Source organism: Pistacia vera, unplaced genomic scaffold (genome assembly GCF_008641045.1).
Source record: "Pistacia vera cultivar Batoury unplaced genomic scaffold, PisVer_v2 Contig712, whole genome shotgun sequence".
Classification (NCBI taxonomy): Eukaryota; Viridiplantae; Streptophyta; class Magnoliopsida; order Sapindales; family Anacardiaceae; genus Pistacia; species Pistacia vera.
Genome location: NW_022196571.1, coordinates 255,254 through 273,330, shown reverse-complemented (window position 1 = coordinate 273,330; position 18,077 = coordinate 255,254). Strand labels below are relative to the sequence as shown.

The window sequence follows — 18,077 nt, the reverse complement described above, 5'->3', positions numbered from 1 at the left end:
TAATACAAGAACAGTGGACATCGGCATAAGAGGTTGCCTCGGTAACCACTTTAAAAATCTTATTGTCTTTTACTGTATTGCATTTATCATTCATCCACCACTGATTATCCGTAATCACACCCACATCCGTTCCGATTCCACCAGGGTCAATCAGATCTCCTGGTTGGTACGAATTTTTGTATCAACAATAGGTTAGGCTCCACTAAATTAAATATTTAATTTAATTTGTGACCAATTTATAGCTATCAATCCATTACATAAGTTTAGAAATTGCTGAGAACCCGTGTATATATATATATATAATATATATATATATATTTATATATATATATATATTATATATATATATATATAGTATTTTGGATCGTCATAAATTCATAACAAATAAATATTTAATTGATTATATCATAATGATTTATAAAGTTTTCAACATGGAAATAAAACTAGCTAGTTGTTGGATATGGTGTATACTTCTCTTAGCCTTGATGGATTGTCGGCTTACGGTGATTCATTTGGGAGGTCTCAATGTCTAATTGGGTTTAGAATTAGTTTACTAATATTTGGGCCTAGGTCGAGTTAGATTCGTATAAGCCCAAATGGGGTTAGGTTTTTTACTATGTATTTTTTGTAATAGTGAAAAAATCTAATGTGTGAAAGAATAGAGAGAAAAGAGTGAGATGTCGAAACTGTTCATCTTTGTATTCTGCAGTGTTCTGATATTCAATAAAATAAATATATTTCAATGCTAGACATAGTTCCTTGAAAAAGGGAACGAATAGGGGTATAATGTTGTGTTCTGTCTTTAATTATTTTATACTTTACTTATGACGTGTTTGACTTTCAAATTCATCACTAGTCACTAGTCATTGGCAAATTAAAATATACTCCATTTCAATCTCAATATGGAAGTATTTTCTATCTATGCTCAATGCATGTAATTTGAACAATCTTGGAAAGTAAGATATATTTTATTAATTAACTTATTAGCGTTCTCAATGAGCAACCACCTTCTCAAAGGAAAAAGAATAATTTATCAAATATATCAAAATCATCGTCCCTGTCATTGTATTACTATTAACTTCTTAAAATTGACTTGATATAAATAGCCAATCGTTATTTTCTTCGTCAACCCAGATTCAGTCTACTTGCCATCTCCGCACCATCAAGTATTTCTTGTATGTAGAAGATGTATTATTAGGGCAAATACTAAGACGACACCTAACCAATTGGGTTTATTCTCGATCGCCAGTAGTCCATGTTGATGGAAACTTCTCGTGTACCGTTCAAAAATTTTCATTCTAAATTATGTGTTGTCGAATACAATAGCAACAAAGACGATATAATAATTAATGAGATGATGTTTTCCAAATCCAAGCTTTCACGTCCGAGTTCTCCAATTGGCTGCGACGATTATAAGGAAATCAATATTCATCGCTTTTTTTCTCATTAATTGGTCAAACCAGTGACTTGGAACATATTTTTGCCTAATTAAATTTTCTGCTCCTACAATATCACCTCCAAGAATTCTAAGCTTCAAGGTTAAAATCTCTCTACCGAACCATTCAAAATTTCTTTAGTCTGATTCTATTAATTAAGAGAGAATAATGGCGTGCTCATGATCTACACGTTAAAATTTTCAAGACATTCAAACTGAATTATGTTGCCTCAAATTGAATTTTTTTTTTTTTTTTTTTTATCATGGTGAATAAAAAGTTCTGCTATTTTAAGATTATATCAAACTTATAGTCACTGTCTTTTTGTTAGCTTCTTAAGTTAATTCTAGGCTCCACATAGTTTTGTTATATCTTGTTGTCTTGTTGCAATTGACTAGAATGTCACCATTTATTACTGCATGCATTCACCATCAAGTATTTATTGTATGTTAAACTGATAATTGCGGCAAAATACTAAGTACTGTGAATTTGTCAGGCCGCCGGCTAAGAGACATACTAGCAATTGGGTCTATTATTCTTCCGTAGACTTATGAGTAAAAGTTCCGGTTGTTCATTTTGTTGAATGGAAACATCTCATGTCTTATTTAAAATGATGTATTTTTCTAATAGGATAATGACATCGATATAGATAATGAGATCATATGATAAATGATATAGTAATGTCCAGACATTTACAGCATGAGTTTAGTTCGATTGCGAAAAACGGAAGGAAATTAATTCACCATGGATATCTGTACTAGGTTATTCCTATGTTCAAAATTCAACACTTTTCATGTTAACCTTTCATTAACCGGTTAAACCAAGGACTTGGAACGTATTTTGCCTAAATTTTCTACCAATTCATTCAAAATTTTCTTGAGGTTGGTTTTTCTATATGTTCAACATTCAACACTTTTCATATAAAAAGCCGTTTGCACTTATCGTGCAAATGAATCAATTAAGGTCAATAAATCCTTGGTAGCATACTTTCACATTAATATTCATCTCTCTAATCTTCTTATTCTTTTTATTCTTATCTCTATCTTCCTTGAGAACTACTCTTTGGACTATTGAACGAAATAAAATTCTTAGTGATTATATTACATATCCTCAACTTTCCAGGAAATTGACCATAGAAAAAGAGACAAATGAAAGTTCTTATACATCAAAACAAAAAACAAATTTGGAAACTTTATATACAAAGAAAAATATGAACCCACAAGAAACAAAGAGAAAGACAAATTAGCTACAACTAATGCACGGTTATAATGCAAGCAAAAGTTTCTAAAACAAATAAAATAAAATTTCTAGCCCCTTTGATAGAACAAAGTCTTAACTAACGCAAAAATTTAATTTATTTTGTCTTTTAAAATTTTCTAAGGATTTCAGATTAATTATACATGTCAATATCGGTAAAGTTTTTCTTTATTAATTAGCTCAATTAGCCGGAGAAGAATTTATGTTAATATATGTACATTCGCACCTGACGTGAGGAATCTATTAAAAGAAAAGAAAAAATCTTTGAATTTCTGATGTGAGAAATTTAACTGGAATTTTGGCTTTTAATTATTTCCCATGTCAAAAAAATTTAGTATGGACTTACTAAAATAATAAAACGTTTGCATTTGAAAATTTTCATACATATATATTTGAATAGTTGAGATTGAATTTAAATTGTGTTGCTTTTTGTATACATTACATACGTATTACAGGTAACTTATGATTGTCCAGAATATCTTAATCTAACGGCTTAAAAATTGTTTAAACAAATGACATAATAAGAAGGTTTGATCATCTTTAATTGACTAATATTTTTTATTGATCTTTTCCAAGGCTTTTTAAATTTAGATTGTTGAATAATCAAGATGGAGACTTTAGATAATGTTACTTCGTGGACTTGTTCTTCGTTGAATTTATTAAAAAAAGAAAATGCTAATTCATATTAAATTTACCTATTAATCTATGATGAGGACATACTATGATTAGGACATGAGCTAAAGCAGCTAATACAAAAACAGAACTACACATTAATCTACATACACGTGTCTTATCACAAACCTTGATCTCATATTCAAAACAAAAAAATGATAATAATAAATAGTTATGAAATTATATTTATATTTGCAATACGGAATTTTTTTTTTTTTAAAGAGTAGACCAATTGGATAGATATTGTCTGGTTTTTTAGCGTTACACAAGTATACTTCATCTAAAACGTGTCTCCTTAGTAAAGAAAATTGAATAATTATAAACTGAACACAATATTCTTTTACTAACAACGTGAGATGTGACATTTTTAGATACAAACATTTGCATTATTTTCAATATTCAGATCTATAATTGTAAACAGAAGAGGTCGATTTTTTTTTTCTTTTTAACCCTATATATATATATAAGGTTAAAAAGAAAAAAAAATGGACCTCTTCTGTTTACAAATAGTTAAGAATATTAAACCAAAAATTGAATCATTTATAAATATATACATTAATACATATACCTCATCCAAGTCAACCAAAATAAAAGAATTGAATCCCAAAAAACATAAATAAAATGTGTTCAAATATTTATACATCCAATAATTTTCAATAAATATTCAGCAGAAAATGCATGGAAATTGTCTCCATACATAACATTATTTGAGCTATATATTTAACAAGAATCTATATGTCTCATTACATCACCATCATCTTCAACCTCCATAGTTTCATTTCATTATGAGCTTTTCTCTGGTATTTAAGTTCTTGATATTTGCAGCTTTCATGGGGATTACTGCTTTTCCCCATGTAAACTGCAAAAACCTCCATGATTTCAATTTTCCAGACTTTCCTTATCAACGTACGGGCGAGCTCACAATGAGCGATTCAGGTCTGCTGAAAAACGCCATCCAAGTAACATATGATCTTAGTGGAAATCGTATGGATAATTTATCCGGACGAGCCTTCTACAGAGATTCGTTTACTTTGTGGAGAAGAAATAGCAAAAATGTCATCACTGCTGCAAATTTCAGCACCAATTTTACACTAAACATCGCTAACCAGTCGAATCCTGGGGGCGAAGGCTTGGCATTTATAATCACCGGAAAGCGTGATCTTCCCGAGAACAGTGAAGGGCAATGGCTCGGGATTGTGAATTCGACTACAAATGGATCCTCCGAAGCACAGATTGTTGCGGTTGAGTTTGACACCAGGAAGAGCTTTTCCCAGGATGCAGATGATAATCATATTGGACTGAATGTCAACAGTATTTTCTCTGTGGATCAAGTTCCTCTGAGCGTCGAGCTTTCTTCGGGTAAAAATATAACTGTTCGTGTTGAGTATGATGGCAAAAACATGACTGCTTTTGTGGGATATGAGTTCATGAAGCTGAATCAAGTGCTTACTCAACCTATTGATCTCTCTCAGTATCTCCCGGAGAAGGTTTTTGTCGGGTTCTCGGCGTCAACGAGCAATTTTAGCCAGTCGAATTGTGTTTTATCCTGGGAATTTCACGGTTCAGATATTGATAAAAGGAGAAATCTACTCTGGGTTTGGATCGTTGTTGTGGTTGCTGTGGTTCTCCTTTTGTTAATCGGTGTCGGATTTTGCTTGTATAAAAGAAGGAGACATGAACTCCGGGAGCTTGAGGATTTACAGCGCATGGAGAGTCATATCAATGACTTCAACCTGGCACCGAAGAAGTTCAAACTGAGGGAATTGAAGAAGGCAACAGGGAGATTCAGCCCCAAAAACAAGCTGGGAAAAGGCGGATTCGGAACAGTCTATAAGGGAACCTGGAGGAATAGAGAGATAGCTGTGAAAAGAGTTTCGGAGACGTCGCGACAAGGCAAGCAAGAATTCATTGCAGAAGTCACAACAATTGGCAGCCTGAGGCACAAAAACCTCGTCAAACTTATTGGTTGGTGTTACGAGAGACATGAGCTCCTTCTTGTGTACGATTACATGCCTAATGGAAGCTTAGACAAGTGCATATTCGTCGACGAGAAGACAGGATTGGGGGAATCAACTCTGAATTGGGAAACAAGAGTGAGCGTAATCCATGGAACCGCTCAGGCCCTGGATTATCTCCACAATGGGTGTGAGAAAAGGGTGCTTCACAGAGATATCAAAGCGAGCAACATAATGCTCGATTCAGAATTCAAAGCAAGACTGGGGGATTTCGGGCTGGCACGAACGATCCAGGATCAGAAAACCCACCACTCCACGAATGAGATAGCCGGAACTCCCGGATATATGGCGCCAGAGATTTTCCTGACAGGGAGAGCCACTGTGGAAACAGATGTTTATGCATTTGGGGTGCTGATCCTGGAAGTTGTTTCCGGAAGGAAGCCTGGAAATCAAAGTGAACAAAACAGTTACAACAACAGCATTGTGCATTGGCTCTGGGAGCTTCACAGGAAGGGGAGGATTCTTGATGCCGCAAATCCGAGATTGGAAGGGACGTTTTCGGAGGAAGAAATGGAGTGTATTTTGATTCTGGGGTTGGCTTGTTGCCATCCGAATCTGCACCAGAGGCCATCGATGAAATTGGTTTTGAAGGTTCTTTCAGGAGAGACAGCTGTCCCAGAAGTCCCAACAGAGAGACCTTCATTCGTGTGGCCAGCCATGCCTCCATCTTTCAATGAATCGGATAACTCTCTTGCAGGAAGCCAACTTACTCCGTTTTCACAACTCAGTGGGAGGTAGAAGATTGGAAGAGGAAGATTAATAGCTTAGTGTAAGGTACCTTATGCTGTAAAATATTGAAGTGTAATTTGGAGATTGTAGATTCTTTAGTAAGTTGAAGAAAGTTTCTCATTCTTTTTTATGTAAATCAATTGCTTGTTCATGGTCAATCCTTTTGCTTTCATAACAGAAGCAAAGTTCATTTCACTATTTATATTTTAAGTTTGTAACTCGGCCTAAAGGTCATATAAAGTTTGTAACTCAGCCTAAAGGTCATATAGTCTGAATCCAACCGAGTAACTATTATCAATTTTAAATTTAAATTGAATGCATTTGTCTTTGAATTCACATAGCAAACTTAACCAAGTAAATATTGTCTATTTTGCAGCTAGCTCACATGGATTTGTTTTTGAAATGAGATTCACGCCAAGTGTTCATCACATATAATGTGTCTACTTGATGTAAACACATTATATTGTGTTCATCACAGTTTTAAAAGCCGGACCGGACCGGTCGGTCCAACTGGTTGGACTATGAACTGGTCACGTGTCCAGTTCGAGTCAGCATAAAACCCGCTATTGCATAATAAACCGTTTTAACCCGTCTTTGGACCGTGTAAACAGTGCTGGACCGCCGGTCCAACCGGACCGCAAGAAAAACTGGCCCAATCTGAAAAATGAAAAAACCCTAAATTTCTCACTTTCTCCCTTTGCGCTGCGCATTTCTTCTTCCTCAGTTCCTCTACACGCAAAAAACTCTGAAAAAATTTGAATGAAATCACGAAAATCTGAAAAATATCACAAATCAAAACTCAATCTTGCTGAAATCGCAACCATCCCTTGCTGAAATCGCAACCATTTGTTGCTGAAATTGATCGCAACTCCAGTCTCTGAAATCAGGACGACGCGTTCCTCCCTCGCCGGAAATTGACGCATGAAGACTGATTGGCATGCATGTCTTGACAATCCAATTTGATTCAAGGTGAGTTGTAATCTTCGGGACCTTTGCTGTGAAATCTGAAATGTGTGCTTTGTCTTTGTCCTTTTTTAATAGAGAGTAAGTTTGACTGTTTGAGCTACAATTTCTTAACAGAATTCGCACCCCATTATCTGGGCAGTACTGGATATTTTATTGTACAATTTTTAAGCAACCGTTTGTTTGGTGCTATTGCTGTTTGGGTGGAAGAGATTTATGGAGATTATTTTTGGCATGGAATTGTTTCTGACTTTGTTTGGTGCTATTGGTGTTTGGGTGGAAGTGATGTATGGGAAGTATATATTACAATCTTAGTACTCTCAGATTACCCTTTTTGAATGATGCGTTGCAGATAGTGGATTGTTTGTGAATTTTGGTAACATTTTGCCATATGGATTCAATCATTTGAAGGTGTGTCTTCGGATGTCCTTCAAGCTCTGTGATTTCCAAACTTATGAATTATTTTTGCCTTGGTTGTCATATAATTTTATTTGTATTAATAAGAAGCATTTTCAGAACTAGAATTCAAGCCACTGTATAACTTTTATATGCAAATAAAAAGATCTACTTTATGTTTATTTTATCATTTTTGCTTTTGTTTTGAAATAGTGTGAATCCAGATTTTGAAATTTTACTCATCCCTTTTATCATTTGGAAGTCATAAACTGTCCATGCTCTAGTGTAAAGAATTGGGGACAATGAACAATCCCAGTTTGGAGCCATTACACAACTTATTTACTTGGGTGTTGTAAATATTTTAATCTTGTAATTGTTGTAATACAAATAAAGTTTCAACAAGCCAGTTGTAATGGTTGGGAGGCCAGCTTTTAATTACTCAACTTACTGGAAGAGGAATTTGAAATGTTAGGTTAACACTTAGTATATAACAGTATGATTTTAAAATGTGTTGACATCATCATGATGTGTGATGATATCACCGATTCAACCGGCGATCTAACCGGTTAGACCGGTTGAACCGTGACCCTACCAGCAGAGCGGATTGCCCTCCGGTCCAGTTTTTAAAACAATGGTGTTCATTAGTAGGAATGAAGGATTGTGTTACTTTAGAAATGCCAAGGGCTTCTACCAAATACCATAAATTGACCCCCTAATCAAAAGGATTGTTTATCTAACAAGGCAGGTAAAGGTCATCACATATTGACACCATACTCTAAAATCTAGCGTTTGATATCGACGCCATAACATACTATGATCATACCCAGTTTGAAACATTTCTTCAACTGCGAAAAGAAAAATGAAACGAAAAAGGTCGAGTATGCAAACGTACTGGGAAGAGGTATCAGGAAGTAAATCAATTTTCATGTTAAACAGGCAGGGTTTAGTTAATGGATCATATAATCTTTACACCTGAATCCATTGAAGGGTATTAAACAAGTCACTGAGAACTACAACTACAAAACAGACGAATATAAATACAAACATTCAACAAGAACAACTCAAGTTCCGAACGAAGTCAACTTACTTTCTTCCGCGACAATGAATAATTAATCACAATGCAGATGATGTTCGTAAACTTTCTCCAAATGAGAAATAGAATAAAAAATTTCCCTATTCTAGTAGTATAATCGTTCGTGAGACAACACATGAGCTGTCCCCGTGATGCTTGGCCTCAGTATAAAAGCTATTACTAACAATCACTATCATGAAATTGGAAAAATAAAAAAGAAGCTCAATCAATAGTCAGTTTGAACTGTCAAATCCTGTATGCCTAAATCGTGGTATAAACCATGCACAAATTGGAGTATGGAGCGATCATCTGTTCCCTCCTTCACCTGTTAGTATCATCCCGGAAAGGAAAACTAGTAATTACAACTTATCCACTATATATTGAAAAAGCTAAAAACATTTGGAAAATCCTAAAATGGCCAATAATTTGCCACATCAATGTTGATACATATAAAACAAATTTTCAGTTCCGTACCTGGAGGGAGATGGAACCAACAACATGACCAGGCACTAGTTCCCAGAAACGAGCTTCGGAAACTTCAGAAACATCTTCATGAGAAGTAACCTGTCCAAAGGAGGGTTTTCAGAAAAATATAATTAACGCAGAAGAAAATATTCATTTGATGGAGAATTTATATATTCGTATAAGAAAAAAGAAAAATCACCTGTCTCCAGCATTTGCTTAATGCTGACGCTGGAATGCTAGGTGGTGCCATCTGAAGCAAGATACCACCAGTTGTCTTAAAAAGTGGCATGACAAGCATAAAAACAGCAACTGAAACTAGTCCCAAACATAAAACTTCAGCATTCTGAACCCTGGAAAGACACAAAAAGAAATGTATTGTTGATAGGAAGACAAAAAGAAATCATTTTTACACAGACATACAAATGTATTACAAGTGGATTGGTGGTTGTGTAGTAGCAATTCAAATGTGAAAAACGAGTAGCGAATTACCCGAGGGACAAAAACCAGGATGCTAAAATCAAACCTGCACTGCAAAACAAAAGTGTACACCAGCTTAAGATGGGTAATACATGCAAAAACAAACCTATGCATGTTGAGAGAAAGAGAGAATATGACACCTGCGTATGGAATCTGCAAGAACATGCAAGCAAACTGAGTGGTAATTCATATCTTCCGCTTTTCTGTACACTGCAACAAAACATGGACAACAGAAGAATAATCAGGTGGGGAAAGGAATAAAAACTACTTTACAACTCAAACTCAAGCCTAACAGCAGTCAAGTTCATTTAAACTCTTAAGAGTGAACAAAGTTCCAATTCGAAATATACTTCATCAGTTGCTTTAGAAAGGAATCACTTGTTGGCATAGAAGCTAATTCAACCACAGGCCATATTAGAAGTATTATATTGAACATTTATCAAGAAATTAAAAAGATAACTGTTTTTAATTGAGTTCTGATAATATTCTGCCCCTGACTACAACTTTTCAATACCCTGCTCTCAGTAAATTCCAACTTCTAACCAGATTAGTTTTCAGTCAGCCACCCAACCTAGTTATACCAAGCAACATAAGGTCAACTATATGCGATGTAGGACTTATACACTTGAATGCAGAAATTCAAGAAAAACAAAGCTTTAATATTAATCATCAAATCACATTCAAGTCTGAGAACAATTAACCAAGGCCTGCATTTTTGGTCGTTTGTTTTATTAATCTTAGGGAGTTGTTTTATTTCGTATTCAAGTTGTTTAGACTTTTATTTTGAATTTCATAGGATGAGAATTATGTTTTTTAATAGGATTATATTTCTGCTTTTGTTTAGGACTAGAATTTTAAGGCTATAAATAGGCTGTATGTTCATATGGAAAATAGACTTTGATGATTGATTAATGAAGAGTATTGTTTTCCTAGAATCTCTACCAGTTTTCTTCTAAATTTCTCCCTCTTCTTCTATCCATTCTTTCTCTTTCTCTATGTCTTTCTTTTCTATCTATTCTTCCCCCGGTTCTCCATCAGTATGCATTATTAAATTAGCAGATGAGTGCTGATTAATACATAATTGTTCCCATTCAGCACAGAAGAAAGAAGGAATTATGTTCTAACTACGTCACAGATAAGAACTGGTAATTAAACTAAGAAGACCAATACACTGAACTGAGAGTGCTAAAACAATATCACAACACTGAAAAGAGAAAACAGCATCGCCTTTTTTTATTGTAATGTTAATAATACCCAACACTGTGGACCAGTTCTGCATCGGCTAAGTATAACACTTTACTTAACTAAGTCATTCCCTGTAAACTTAACATATAACTAGAGGGTCATACAGATAAATTATCATAACATGTAGGCATTCTCACTAAACTCAGAACTTAAATATAGAACAGTTCTTAAGAAAACTACAAGCTCCATCAGAAGACTTACCAATATTAATACGTGCATAATTCCTGAAGAACCAGACCCCAATAAGATTCACCAATAAATTTGTTACCGCAGAAACAATCAAATAATGTCTGCATGAAGATAATTTCTAGTTAAAATCTTGTCCAACAAGTTTTTTATAAACAAAATGCAAGAACCAAAAATAAGATAAGAATATATAAAGACAAGAGATCCAAAAACTTGGTAGACGATTAATGCATCAACTTCTACACATTCACCAAGTATGTTTGAGCATTATACGCATGACACAAGATGGTGTTCGTCACCAAAACATATTCAAAATGTTATCTTGTTAATCAAATTCAACACAAAAAAACTTACTTGTGCTCAGATTCATCCTGAATGAACGCATGAAGTGCTTCCACAGCTAAGGAGAATGACATGAACAAAAGGAACAGCTGTCTAAACCAGCAGCAAAATAAAAAATATCAAGATATTAGCACAGTTGAAAAAATTCACACAAAATTTTAGATTTAGAACATGAAAGTTCTGTTGTAAAAACAATATTTAGCGACACCAATATCGTGGAAAATGCCATATACTTACAGCATTGGTAAAAGCAGACAAAACTTCAAGCCTTTTGTACCTGATTATGAAAAAACAAATGCAACAATTACAGCTCAATCATGCACATAAGCTATTAGACTTTTGCCACAATATACGCCGTTCAACGCCACCAAAACAGATAGCTAGTAATATAACCAAATTACTTGCATTTTGACAAGTCTGACTTCAATGCTGTAAGTCTATGCTAAACATTACGAGTCAAACTGAGTTACAATTCAACATGATTATCATTATTGCTCGAATTACACGAAACCGAACCGAAACCGAAACAAAGTACTCAAATAACAAGTGTTCCCATACAAAAACAGAGTTTAATCTCAATTCTCACCCATAAGTATACACAAGATCAGGCTTTTGCCTCGAAGCCGCCATGGCAAACATCGAAAACGTCAATATCCCACAACCAAACGTCAAATGAAACGCATCAGACACCAACCCTGAAACAAATTCACAAAAATTTCAACAAATTCAAAATCAAAAAAGAAAATTCAAACAACCCGGATAACCATTCCCAAATTTGAACCGTTTTCATACCAACACGGCCCGTGAAGAGCCCAATAGCCAACTCAGCAGTAGAATACGCAACGTTTAACGAAATCAAAATAAACAATCTCTTCATTGGGCGATTCATGGACCTCAAAGCCCGAAAAATCGAGAATTTATCGGGCTCAGCGAACGATTTATCGTTAAAATAAGAAACCCCAGGTGGGATATCGATGCTTGAACTAGTACGCGAGAGAAAAGGCTTGGTTGATTCGTTATACGAAGCTTGACGTGAAAAGGCTAATCTGCGATCGGTTGTATTGAATCCCAAATCGGATTGCTCCGTGTAATACTTGAAAGAACTGGACTTTTCCATCTGAATCAAAAGCAATGAAGAGAAAGACGAAAGGGTTGTTTTAGAAGGAAAATTTGAGGAGAAATTGAAGAGAAAGGGGGAGTTTTTTTTGTTTGTATTGATGAAGAATGAGGCAAGAAGGCGGCTTTCAAAAGTCTTTTAAGTAAACCAGTGGACTTGTTAATTGTTATTATAATTTCATTTTTTTTCAAATTAAAAAAATAGAAATAAATTAATAGTAAATTTCAATTATTCTTTTTTAGTTGAGTTTTGGGCAAAAATTTAACCACTGTTTGATTCCTGATTTAAAAATAATTTTAAAATTTGAATTTATTTTTAGTTTTTAAATTATATAATGAATATAACTTCTTTTTTTTAATAATTTTGAGATTTTATATTTAATTATTTATATAATATAATACACAGATTAAGTGTTTTTTTAACGTAGAATTCGACATGTTTATATATATAGGGATGAGCCTAAATAAATCACAATTACACACACATATATAGATAGATAGATAGATAGGAGCCTTTTTAAAACCATACAAAAGCAATAGTTAACTGCCCTATTTTTGCCTTTTTAAAAATTTAAATATATGTCCTCATTTTTGTTTTTTAATATTTTTAAAATATTATTACTTTTATGTTGATCTTTATAATTATATATAGGTAAAGGTGTAAGATTTTAGTGTAATTTTTCAACATCATCTAGCATTTGTAAAACACATGGTTATCAAATCGCGTATCGTATCATGTATCGAAAACCTAATTTTTTGAATCGTGTATCGTATCATATCGTAAGATACGTCTTTTTCAAAAAAATTAATAAAATAATCAAAATTTTCTAAAAATTAATATAATTCCCAAGATTAATTAAAGAATTTCGTGGTATTATTGACTTTAAATTACAGTATTACATAATCAAAATTAATCACAAAATTCTAAGATCAATGATAATATCTATATCTCCACTTATATTATTATTATCATGTAAAATAGGCAACACATATTCCTCTTCACTTTCTCTATACAAAATAGGTAAATTTGAATAGGTTTTAGTGAATCGGATTGGGTGACCCGGTTTCGACTCAAATTTTTTTTTGGACATTTGGCCAAAATTAATAAAGTCGTATCGATTTATATCGATATTTTTAAGGATACGGACGAATACGTATCGTATCGTAAGATACATATCAATATATCGAATGGTTTAGGGTACACTCTCTAATACGTATCGTTGACGACCTGTATCGAATCGTATCGTATGATACGTATCAGGTATCGTAGGATACTAACAACCATGATAAAACATCTTTTAGCCCAAAAGATGGGAGAAGGAGATTATTAAAAAATCATTGAAAATGGTTATTTTTATTAAATCCTATGAATAAATTTACCAAAAATCTTTATAGGTGATTGACTTTTGCAATTTTGCCACAAAATATAGTTGTAAAAAGGGGAATTAGGTTTAATTTAAATCCTTAACATGAAACATCATATAATGTAATTGTCATTTTTCAAACCTCAAAGAGATATTATTATTACAACTGAAAATTAGTGACCTCTCCAACCACCGCATTGTGGTTACCAAATCATTTCACATGTTAATCCAACAAGAACAAAATCTTCCAAAACTAACCTAACAATTTCTCAAACAGAGCTAGCTGTTGGCTGTTAGTATAGCAAACGAAAGCTGTCACGAAAAGGGTTCTGTTCAAAACTCTCACTCTTCCTCAAGAAAACAGAGAAATCGCCAAGTCTTGGCGATGTACACTTCATTCTAGCAGGACTTTCTTTCATCTATGGTATCCAGGTTATTGATCAAAGTAACATGAACATGCTTCAACAGAGAGACTGGTTTTGAGGGCTTAGGGAGAAACATACTCAGAACTTGACCGATAGGCTTTCTGCTCCTTCGATTTTCAGGTTTTGAACACAAACAGAATTCTGCAACCAGACATCGGAAATTAATAAAGTACTTTAAGGCCTTGTCAAGTATGGGTAATGCTATGGGTACTAACGGATTTTACTAACCAGTGTACTAACTTAAAGCATAATACAGGTACCATGCGTATAGTACGGGTACTATGTGTGATTTTAACAAAGGTTAGTACACTAGTTAGTAAAATCCATTAGTACCCACAGTATTATTCGTCAAGTATTCTAATGAGGGAGAGGATATAGTTTCATTTATTCAGTTCAGTATCTCTCTTACATACAACGATTCATCTCACATGACATGGCAAGTTAATCACATGTCAGGATAGTAAATGATGATCAAGAGAAAAGGCACACATATCGGAAGCGCTTGAACCCGGCCTACAAGCGAGCATCAGGAGAGAAAAAAACTATGAGAACAAGCATAGAGAGAATTAATGAATAAATATGATAAACAAAACTTAACGAGTCGGGATTTTAGATAAACTATTTGATAATGTTTAAGCTAAAGAGTGAAAATACCTTTTATTGATGGTACCATAGTGAAAACTTAGTTTTCCAGTTCTAATATCATCAATGTACTGCAACCACAGGAGATACAAATTAGTAACATAATGTATATAAGTGATGCAATCGACTAAATGAAGATAAATATTTCATTTCTTAAACCTCTTACCAAATTTAAGGTAACAAAAATTGATGAAAATGCCAGAGAATCAAACGGTATATCATCAAGTGAAAAAAGCTGGCACTCTGATGATTCTGGACCAGGTGCAAAGTGAGGCATCTTCAGCTTTGCTAAGAAAATTATGTAAGTCTGCTTCAACCACGGATTGACAAATACACAAGCATATTAAGCAAGTGCAAAGGAGAACGCAATAAAATTAATTGAAGAATATCTCTTTCTTACTTGGCCAATAAGAGGAATGTCCAGTTGAGCAAAAGGTGACAGAACTTCAACCTCTGCACCTGCCTCTTCCCAGGTTTCCCTAGTTGCCCCCTCGGCAGCTGACTCCCCAATTTCCATGTAACCAGCAGGAAGAGTCCTACATCAACATCAACAATTATGCAAAACCATGTCCAGTGAGAAACAATGATACACAAGGAAAAAAGAAAAAGGCTAGCATCTAAGTTTATAAATGCCTGATTTTAATTTTTTGAGGAATTGACAAAGAAATATATAGGTTGATTCTATTCACAATATAAACTCCAGTATACATACCAAAGACCAAAAGACGGTTCAATATTTCGCTTGCAAAGTAGAACCTTCTTATCATGTTCAATGAGGCAGCCTACAACCTATTAAGTGCCAGTGTTAAAAAATACGTTAAACCAGAAAGGTATCAACATTTATAAAATCATAAGTATCATATTTATCAAAGTCACGGCAGAGCAGGATGTCACTGAAATTCCAATGGTATTTACCTGCATTTAAGGCATAATTAGTCGAAATCTAAGTGTTCGTAAATATACTTCTCCTTGGTCTATCCAAAATAATTTCAAAATGAAGATAAAAACAATAAAACTGTCCACTTTCCAGAAGATATCAAACATCAACTTGAAGAAAACCTACAATAAAATGGTCACCACCTAACATAATCTAGAAAAATTGACCCAACAAGCGGAATTGCAGTAAGCAACAGAAAGCTCAACCCAATTTCAACCATGCTATAATAGACATACCATTTTTGGATTTTGGTAGGCAATTTTCCCGCATACTGTACAAATGGCTCTCATCTTTTCCTCCCCATCCGGTATATCATATTTAGTTGGGCCTCCACACCACTGACAGAATTTTATCTTACGAACATTGCCCTACAAGATATTATAAACAAAAACTGTGAGAAATAAGGGCATATAGACAAATTAATATATTATATCAAGATTCTTAGTCTTAGGTTGACAAGATAGATTACATATAACCCAAAAAAAAAAAAAAAACCTCGGCCATTAATGTTATAAAAATATACATATTCTCTCATTCCTTGATTAAAGTGATTTGTTTGCTACCATCTTTTATACAATAATCAGCCAAGGCTACCTCTACCAGTGAGAATTCCAGTATTAATGCTTAGTCCAAAATCAATATTTACCATCAAATGAGAAGCATGGATCTTTTCAAAATTGTCCACAACATCAACCAATTTCACAAACACTTCAAAAGTGACAAAAACTCACCATGCAATGAACAACAACCTAGGGTAGTTATATCCCACATGCCTAAAATCCAATTCATACACGTTATGAATATTATCCCACAATGGATCAGATAAACACTATCCATGCAGATGAGAAGTTGTTAAATAAAAACAAGAAGAATTTTTCTTGCCATCTTCTTGGGATTTCATATCCCACAAGTTTCCCTGCTACTAAGTTGTAGGGCTGGAATTAGCCCTTCATTTAAAACTTGGTGAACACAGGGATGAGAAAGGTCAAGGGATTTCGAGGTATAAAAATATTAAAAATTTCAATCTGTCTTACTATAGGCTAGAAAAGAACAGGAACACTTAAAAAATATTCATGATACTGAGTTGCATTTAGGAAGTAAAACAATAAGACCTTTAGTAACAAACCTAAACCAAAAACACAGTTCACATTTCACTAACTTCATACTATTCATAAACCCAAATCCGAATTACCTAGTAGTACAATTCAAGAGTCGGCAAGCTGAAAGGTCAAAAGTTCAACTGAGCTTGCAGGGAAACACCTACAAATAGAGTGTCCAAACTCCATCAAAAGCTTCTATTTTCACCTAAAGTGACTCAAAATAACATCTCAAAGCAATAAGCAACTCTATTCTTCATAATCATTTAGCATAACTGAATCAAAAGCCTCTATTTTCACCCATAGTGACTCAAAATAACACATCTCAAAGCAATAAGCAACTCTACTCTTCATAATCATTATGCAAAAACAAATGTTTTCTATATATAGTCTCTAAAAGTCCAATCACGTTCCATCGCAAACCATTAAAACTAAAAATTTTCCATAATTCATAATAAAGATACAATCATTATGCATAAACAAATAATCCCCATGTTCTATCACAAACCCACCAAACACAAAATCACAAAATTCCAAGAAAAAAAAAGACTTATCTTGAAACTAAAAATTAAATATTACACCAAATTCAGAATTACAAAATAATCCAAATCAAACCCATCAAAGTAAAGAACATAAACTACCAGAAAGAACTCACAGCAGACTGAACAGCAACTTGAGAAGAAGAAACAGCATCCAGGTTGGACTCAGACTTAGACCCAGTTGCATAAACTCGATTGGCTCTAAAACAACGAGTTCCTCGAGGCGAAAACGGTGTCGTAGAAATCCTTGTTCTTGCACCAGCTGAAGAAGAAAACGCCAATGGGCTATGTCCTTTTCTCCAAATTTGTGAAACGAACCCGGATGAAGAAGAACCAAGAATCTGTATGGCTTTAAGCATAGCTACTTGAAAATTGAAAAAATGGAATCTTTACAATAATTGATTTGGAAGGGAGACAAAAAGAGTGTTATGTTTGAAGGATGATGATTGGGTCGTTGTGGAGACAAAGCTAATGAGTTGTTGAAAGTGTTTTCTTAAACGATGAAAAGAAAAAATGGAAATAGTTAAAAAAAGAAAAAAATTTGGGATAGAGAAATTACATTAAATGTCCCTAATTGAGGGAATGGAAAAATAGCAAACTAAAAAAAAAAAATTCTCTCACTACATACCTCTTCTACATATTTTAAGTCACAATTTGGACGAAATTGTCTCTTTGTTCTCCAATTAACACTTAGCCTGGCACTTA

General features: G+C 33.9%; 3 protein-coding genes across 5 annotated transcripts; 1 reads left to right on the top strand and 2 right to left on the bottom strand.

Annotated features, from left to right (window-relative positions):
* The first annotated feature begins 4,192 nt into the window (after positions 1 to 4,192).
* On the top strand, positions 4,193 to 6,163 carry LOC116114504 (probable L-type lectin-domain containing receptor kinase S.5). Its single transcript, XM_031400648.1, has one exon. The coding sequence runs from the start codon at positions 4,193 to 4,195 to the stop codon at positions 6,113 to 6,115; it is 1,923 nt and encodes a 640-aa protein (XP_031256508.1). The 3' UTR covers positions 6,116 to 6,163.
* A 2,380-nt stretch (positions 6,164 to 8,543) lies between these two features.
* LOC116114532 (metal tolerance protein C2-like) lies at positions 8,544 to 12,483 on the bottom strand. Its single transcript, XM_031400678.1, has 10 exons — positions 12,045 to 12,483; positions 11,839 to 11,947; positions 11,490 to 11,529; positions 11,265 to 11,341; positions 10,926 to 11,014; positions 9,620 to 9,689; positions 9,492 to 9,530; positions 9,202 to 9,352; positions 9,012 to 9,101; positions 8,544 to 8,862 (listed from the first exon to the last, which is right to left on the bottom strand). The coding sequence occupies exons 1-10, from the start codon at positions 12,367 to 12,369 to the stop codon at positions 8,764 to 8,766; spliced, it is 1,089 nt and encodes a 362-aa protein (XP_031256538.1). The 5' UTR covers positions 12,370 to 12,483; the 3' UTR covers positions 8,544 to 8,763.
* A 1,608-nt stretch (positions 12,484 to 14,091) lies between these two features.
* Positions 14,092 to 18,077, bottom strand: LOC116114527 (nudix hydrolase 23, chloroplastic). 3 transcript variants are annotated; one of them, XM_031400674.1, is made up of 8 exons: positions 17,489 to 18,077; positions 15,973 to 16,104; positions 15,512 to 15,588; positions 15,200 to 15,335; positions 14,966 to 15,106; positions 14,812 to 14,870; positions 14,567 to 14,670; positions 14,092 to 14,298 (listed from the first exon to the last, which is right to left on the bottom strand). In XM_031400674.1, exons 1-7 carry the CDS (start codon positions 17,729 to 17,731, stop codon positions 14,610 to 14,612), a joined length of 849 nt encoding a protein of 282 aa, XP_031256534.1. In that variant the 5' UTR covers positions 17,732 to 18,077; the 3' UTR covers positions 14,092 to 14,298; positions 14,567 to 14,609. The 3 variants fall into 3 exon arrangements, 2 of the variants coding, with proteins under 2 accessions (XP_031256534.1, XP_031256533.1); XM_031400673.1 differs by having other exon boundaries at positions 14,571 to 14,670; positions 17,489 to 18,076; XR_004125566.1 differs by lacking the exon at positions 14,092 to 14,298 and adding an exon at positions 14,332 to 14,350 and having other exon boundaries at positions 14,514 to 14,670.

Excerpts from the sequence above, each read along its gene's own strand:
- LOC116114532 (XM_031400678.1), bottom strand. The coding sequence starts at position 12,369 with ATGGAAAAGTCCAGTTCTTTCAAGTATTACACGGAGCAATCCGATTTG. Across the intron at positions 9,531-9,619 it reads CTTGCAGATTCCATACGCAG|TGCAGGTTTGATTTTAGCAT; the intron begins GTGTCATATTCT and ends TTTGTTTTGCAG. Across the intron at positions 9,353-9,491 it reads TCCTGGTTTTTGTCCCTCGG|GGTTCAGAATGCTGAAGTTT; the intron begins GTAATTCGCTAC and ends GTGTCTTTCCAG.
- LOC116114527 (XM_031400674.1), bottom strand. The coding sequence starts at position 17,731 with ATGCTTAAAGCCATACAGATTCTTGGTTCTTCTTCATCCGGGTTCGTT. Across the intron at positions 15,589-15,972 it reads CCTACCAAAATCCAAAAATG|GTTGTAGGCTGCCTCATTGA; the intron begins GTATGTCTATTA and ends GGCACTTAATAG. Across the intron at positions 14,671-14,811 it reads TATGGTACCATCAATAAAAG|GCCGGGTTCAAGCGCTTCCG; the intron begins GTATTTTCACTC and ends GCTCGCTTGTAG.
- LOC116114504 (XM_031400648.1), top strand. The coding sequence starts at position 4,193 with ATGGGGATTACTGCTTTTCCCCATGTAAACTGCAAAAACCTCCATGAT.